We start from the raw sequence: 5877 nt of genomic DNA, 5'->3' as shown, positions 1-5877 counted from the left end.
GCATGGCGCCGCGGGGTCGGTAGAGACTGCCAGGAAGGGGGGCGTGAGCTACTTGAGGGGAGGCGAGTAGGGGGTGCTGGGCCGCGCATTCTGGGGGGTCACAGGGAAGCCAGGCAGGGGGCATACTCCGTGCCGCAGGCGCCGGTGCGAGGCGGCATGACAACCCTGGGATGTGCCAAGGATCAGGACTGCGCATGGCAGCAGGCGCAAAATCGCGTGCAACGGCATGCAGGTGGCATAGGAAGCATGGCGCCGTGCTGTTTCCATGCCACGGGCTGCACCGCAGTGGGGTTCAAGCCTGTTGACCATCACGTGCCCCCCCCCTTTCATGTTGTCCACTGCAGGCTGCTGGTGGCCCTGGGCTACTCCAAGCTGTACGGCGCGATCAACCCCTTTGACTGGATGGAGATGATCAGCCTGCAGGGGAAGGTGGGAGCTGTTGGATTTGATTTCCACTTCGAAGGGGTTAGGGTGCTCACCCTTGTTTCCTGGAGGAAGGGGAAGGGGGGGTCTCAGGAGGAAGGGGGAAGGGGGCCCCATAGGTGGAGCTGAATCTAGAGGTGCCCAAAGGACGAGGCTGTAGGGAGCGCAGCTTGCACGGTCCTAGCCCCCGCCGCCGGCCCGCACCCTCACCCTTCCCGACCTCAACCCCCCAACTCTCACAGGCCAACTTTTTCGAGCGCCGCGTGGGCGACTACCAAAAGGCGGGCGTGATGGCCGGCGCACGCGCGGCGGCGGCTGCGGCGTCGGCTCCCAAGGGTGCAGAGGCCGTTAATGCCGTCGGCTGCAGCTTCCAAAACTTTGTGTTCACCACTGACGAGGACTTTTGACCGCACAAACGGGGCGCCTGGCTGAAGCGAGGCGGGCACGGAGTGGTGGGATGGCCTCAGCATGTGTGAGTTGACTGCTCGGTAGTGTGCCAGGCGCAGGATGGATGCCCAGCGCCTGATGGGTGTGCGGATGTGCAAGCTGTCGGCCGTGCCTCGCTCATACTCGTGAATGAGCAACCTTGCGCGGCTTGGCAGGACGTGCTCGTGACTTTGTGCAGGGCAAACCTGTGAAAAGCAGGATGGACTGCCGCAGCTTGCGACTCGTCTCCAGGTTGCACAGCCGCTGCAGCTGCGGCCTGTCGTGGGCGCAGAGCTCGCCATCAACACTCCGCGACCTTGTTTGCTTGTGGGTTGCTGTATTTGCAAGCGCTCAGTGTGCCGCAGCCATATTCACTCTTCATCTGGTATGGGTCGGGATCTGGTATGGGTCGGGACCTGAAATATCTTACCGGTAGTTGCAGGTACCTGCCCTGCCTAGGGACATCACGTGTTTTTCTTGATGCGCCCTGGCAACGTGCACGCTGTCCATGCGTTCAAACCCGGTGCAAGTACCGTACATGTGTTCTGATAGGAGTATTGCATGTATTGAGCCATGGTTGTGTTGACCAATTTGCCATGGAGGCTACTTGCTGCAGGCTGCCACCCGCCTCGAGAACTGGGATTGTGCGCGAACTAGCGCAGCCATGTCACACATGTAATGAGGGTCGTAGCGAGCGGGCAGTTGGGTTGAGGGGCTCCTTGTGTGTTTGAATTTGAGAGAATGAATTCTTGCTAGCGCTTGTGTATATGTGGGCGCGCGCGTGTGCTTGCATGTCACGTCGGCCACGCCCGTTCTTGTGAAGGCACTGCACGTTCCGAAGGTTAGTGCAGTGGCTAGGCTTCAGAAGAGGGGCGCCGAAGGCGCAGCTGCTGCGGCAGCTGGCCAGCAGCCAAGGCTAGAGTGCTGCTCAGAGAGCAGCACCTGGCAGGCAGGTGGTGTCCCACCAGCTGCCCTTCGCCGTTGCCTCTTCTGGGGAGGCAGCAGCCACCCTCTGCTTTCGAATTCTTGTGCTTGGCAGCACAAGTGGTGTTTGGTCAGCTACCCAGCCCAAAACAATTCTTCCCACCGCCGACAAACCACTGGTGCGCTGGGCATCACCCCCAGGCGCGCAGCGCCCGCCTGCCGTTGCGCGCAGGCTGTGAGGGCCCATGTGCCAGGCGGCCGCGCAGGCCGCCCGCCATGCACCACTTTCTCGCCGGCACTTGGCAGCGCGCGCGGTTTGCACCAGTTTTGCACCAAGGGGGGTTATGGGGCAGGGCGCTTTTGGCTGCAGTGGGCCGCTGCGGCTTCGCCGCGGCGAGCGTTCGTTTTACTTTTGCCGCAGTAAACTTCGGCTTGTCAGCTGTAGCAGCAGCCCTCCTCTCCACTGGAGACTACCAGCACTGCATACAGCTTAGTAGTGGTGGATCCGGGCGACCCGTGTGTGGCCTGGCCTGGCCGGGCTGGTCCCGTCACCTTGGTTAGGGTTTGCAAGTGCTTGGACGTGGACAACACCCCTTGCTGCGCTCATCGTAGCATCATTAAACTAAACTTTTCCTATTTTCACAATGTAAATGCCTCGTGGAAGGCGGTAAGTGGTGGTGTCGCGATATGGAAAATCGGGATGAGGTTGGATTTCCAGGCTGGTCTTGACTGTCCCACGCACGATTCGCCTAGTCACCTCCAATGTGATGCCAGTCCGCCTTGCACGCAACGCATTATCACGTATGGCTATCCCCATGATCGTCCCCTGCTCACAACACCAACATATGCTCGCTGCCTCGTGGCAATCAGCCAGCGTGATCCTTTACGCCACGAGCGCCGCCGCCAGCGATTGCGCAAGCGTGCGCGAGCGAGTAAGAGTTGGGTCAACACATAACACTGCAAGCTTTCTATCCCTTGCTTCTTATCCGAGACGGTCGCATTCCCTTTCCCCAACTCGTCATTGTCATCAGCGGGACCGCGCGGCGATCACAGATGCGCGCAGAGGGATCCTTGGCACAACGCAGAATCACAAGCGAGTCACTTAGGCAGCGTAGATAAGCGTGGCCTCGCGTCCATCCCTCCCCAGTAGTCGTGGAGAAGGCCAACGACGACCGTGGATGAGCAGGGGCCACGACTCCATGGAGTCGTCCCCAAATGCAGATGCCATGCCTGACAGCACCGTGTCGTCCCAGGCACCGTCGTCTACACAGCAGCCAGGCCCGCGCGGAGGCAAGCTCCTCCGTTCTCCCCTCTTCGCGAGCGACGCTTTTCGTATCAAGTGAGCGGTTAAATACCTTGCTTTTCGTGGGGCCGGCGCGCGCAGGCAGATGACACATGGCGCTGTGCCGGGACCCGCTCGCACCGGTGACCCCCGTGGCCACCACCCTCATGAACGTCACTTGCGTATCGTTCGCAGCTGTTTCAAGATTTTGATGTGCAACAAACGCCTGCCGCACGAGTGGTGCGGCGGGGCTCGCTCCCGATGTGGCGGGCAGGCGCCCAACACAGCCCAATGAATGCCGCATGGGGCAGCGCCACGGGACCCCCCTGCTTGGCGCTTGGTGGCGATGTATTGGGTGCAGGGGGTCCGATTCAAGCTTAAGCTGCTGGGTTTAAGGTCTCGTGCGCGTGGCCCGCGCGAGCCTGGGCCTGGTGTTGGTGCTGCTAACCAGCGTCCCGGCCCCTGCACCATCGCACTACACACGGCCATGCCCCCACCCCACCCCACCCCCACCAGGAAGTCCTGCCCCTACGCGCACCCTGGCGAGCTGGCGCGGCGGCGCCCCTTGGAACGCGGTTACTCGGCGGAAATGTGCCCCAGCGCGCGCCGTGGCGCCGAGTGTCCCGCGGGCGACAGCTGCCCATTCGCGCACAGCGTGTTCGAGATGTGGCTGCACCCCAGTCGCTACCGAACGCAGGCAAGATGGGAAGGCAGCGGCATTCGGTTCGCGCGGGCAGACTCTGGCGATTGGCGAGGGTTCGAACTCAGTGTTGCGGGCCTGCGTGCATGAGCAGCGAACACATGCCGACTGGTGCGCTGTGCAGACCGCACCCCTCGCCCGGCCCGATCACTCCACCCGCTTGCAGATGTGTGTGGACGGCACATCGTGCAAGCGCAAGGTCTGCTTCTTCGCGCACAGCGCAGCGGAGCTGCGGCACCCTGACCCCGTGGCCTCAGACGTGCCCGGCCTCGACGGCCTCTGGCTGGACGCACCCCAGCAGCAGCAGCAGCAGCACATGCTGGGTCTGCCGCAGCAGGTGCAGGCTACTCCGCCACACCAGGTCCAGATGCAGCTGCTGCCTCACCAACCCCACCAGCCTCCAGTGGACGCGGCGGCCTGCATGCCTCCTCTGGCTGGCCAGCCGTTTGAGGGGCCGCTGCAGCAGCAGCAGATGCAGATGCCCATCATGCAGCAGCACCAACAGCAGCAGCACCACCAGCAGGTGCTCTTGAGGTCGGGGTCGTGGGGCGCTGCCATGCCGCAGGTCGCCACCGTGATGCCGCTGCCGGTGGCTCACAGGAACTCCCCCGGGCCACAGGGCGGGTCATGGCCGCCGCCGGGGGCGATTGGGTCTGGCGGCAGCTGGTCGGCGCCGCTGGCGCGCCTGGACAGCGGCCACGGCAGCGGCAGCAGCGCAAGCAGCGCCGCCGCCGTGGCGCGCTCGACCTCTGGCAGCAGGTTTGTGGGGCTCGCCCACACGCCAGCAGGCCGCAGCGGCAGCGACGGAGGCTGCAGCAGCAGCGGCCGCGGGGGCGGCGCCGACGCTGCCGCGGCGGCCGGCATGCTGCAGTCGCTGTTGCTAGAGGCGCAGGCTGGCCGCAAGGCAGCGGAGGCCGCGACCGCCGCCGCGCTGCGCGCTGACGCGGCCGCCAACCGAGCCGCGAGCCATGCTGCTGCTATTGCCAATGAGCTGTGGCTTGGGCCGTCAGGCAATGTGATGGCACCCAATGGCAGGTCCGACGGCCAAGGCCACAGCCACGGGGGCCTCACTTGGCTGGGTGCCACCGGCGACAGAACCAGCGGCGCCGGCGGCCCGGGCAGCCCCCTCTCTCAGACGCTTGCCTCGCCAGCAGGGCTCAGCAGTGCGGGCGCCTCCGGCACCTTTGCGTGCATCAGGGGTGGGAGCGGCCCGTTGCCGGGCGCGGGCGCAGTGTGCTCTGCGCAGGATGCGGCTGGCTGGCACCTGGCGCCCGCAGGCCACGGCGGCCAGCCGGCCCTGGACCACGGCGACCCCAACACCCTGGTGCCCATCATGCTCGTGCAGCGCAATGGCAACACCTGGCCTCGCGGCTGAGTGCTGTGCTGTGTCCAAACAGGCGGAGACACCCGGCCCACGCCTCCCAGGCCTGGGCTGCCCCGCCACCCCACCCCCCAAAAAGGCTCGGCACCCAGTGTGGTGGGCTGTTGATTCCTGTGACCCCATTGCGGCGCGTCCACACAATGCGGCCGTGTCAGGAGTGAATCCCCCACGCAGCAGCCAGTGGGCGGCGCAGCCGTGCCTGCCAGCAGCCTGCTGCATGCTCGATTCGCCTTGCCAGGGCGCAGTTGAGGGGCGAGCGCAGGTTGCGTGCAGGGCACCCCTGATTGTTTATTTCGTCCTACTGTCCCTCCCTATTGCACGACGCGCCCACACGCAACGGGCCCTGCTGGCTTGATTGGCACCACAAGACCAGAGAGTTAAGGACGAGGGGTTGAGGGCATTGGCTGGCGCTCCTGTGCTGCCGTTCGCCTCCATTCGACGTCCCCCATAGGGGGAGGGGGCATAACGTGCCGCCGCACGAATTTGCTGGCGTATGGCTTTCTCTTTTGTGGGATGTGGCACGCCGGCCGCACGGGTGCTTGCACGGGTGCACAAGCTGCCGCGGCCGTGGGGTCGTCGCGCTCCGGACAGTTGCGCGTGGCTTATGCTCGTGCTTGCCAATGCACACCCACCCCACCCCATGCACGGGGCCGCGCCGTGCGTCACACCAGCGCTGTTCGCGAGCCAGGCGGCGGCCCAGCCCTGAATGCCCGTTGCACCTGTTGGCCTCGCCACTGGCGG

At 64.7% G+C, this 5877-nt stretch overlaps 2 protein-coding genes across 2 annotated transcripts; both read left to right on the top strand.

Moving 5' to 3' along the window:
- Nucleotides 1–265: 265 nt before the first annotated feature.
- On the top strand, nt 266–830 carry MNEG_10103 (Ribonucleoside-diphosphate reductase small chain C; the record flags this gene model as incomplete). The annotated part of the gene is made up of 3 exons (XM_014041427.1): nt 266–285; nt 345–429; nt 666–830. The coding sequence occupies 3 exons, from the start codon at nt 266–268 to the stop codon at nt 828–830; spliced, it is 270 nt and encodes an 89-aa protein (XP_013896881.1).
- Nucleotides 831–3921: 3091 nt separating this feature from the next.
- Nucleotides 3922–5130, top strand: MNEG_10102 (hypothetical protein; the record flags this gene model as incomplete). The annotated part of the gene is made up of 1 exon (XM_014041426.1): nt 3922–5130. The coding sequence occupies one exon, from the start codon at nt 3922–3924 to the stop codon at nt 5128–5130; it is 1209 nt and encodes a 402-aa protein (XP_013896880.1).
- Between the last annotated feature and the right edge of the window lie 747 nt (nt 5131–5877).

The sequence above is a fragment of the Monoraphidium neglectum genome (genome assembly GCF_000611645.1).
Source record: "Monoraphidium neglectum strain SAG 48.87 unplaced genomic scaffold scaffold02179, whole genome shotgun sequence".
Classification (NCBI taxonomy): domain Eukaryota; kingdom Viridiplantae; phylum Chlorophyta; class Chlorophyceae; order Sphaeropleales; family Selenastraceae; genus Monoraphidium; species Monoraphidium neglectum.
The sequence above is the reverse complement of the archived record's forward strand: the minus strand, read 5'-3'. Positions and strand labels throughout refer to the sequence as shown.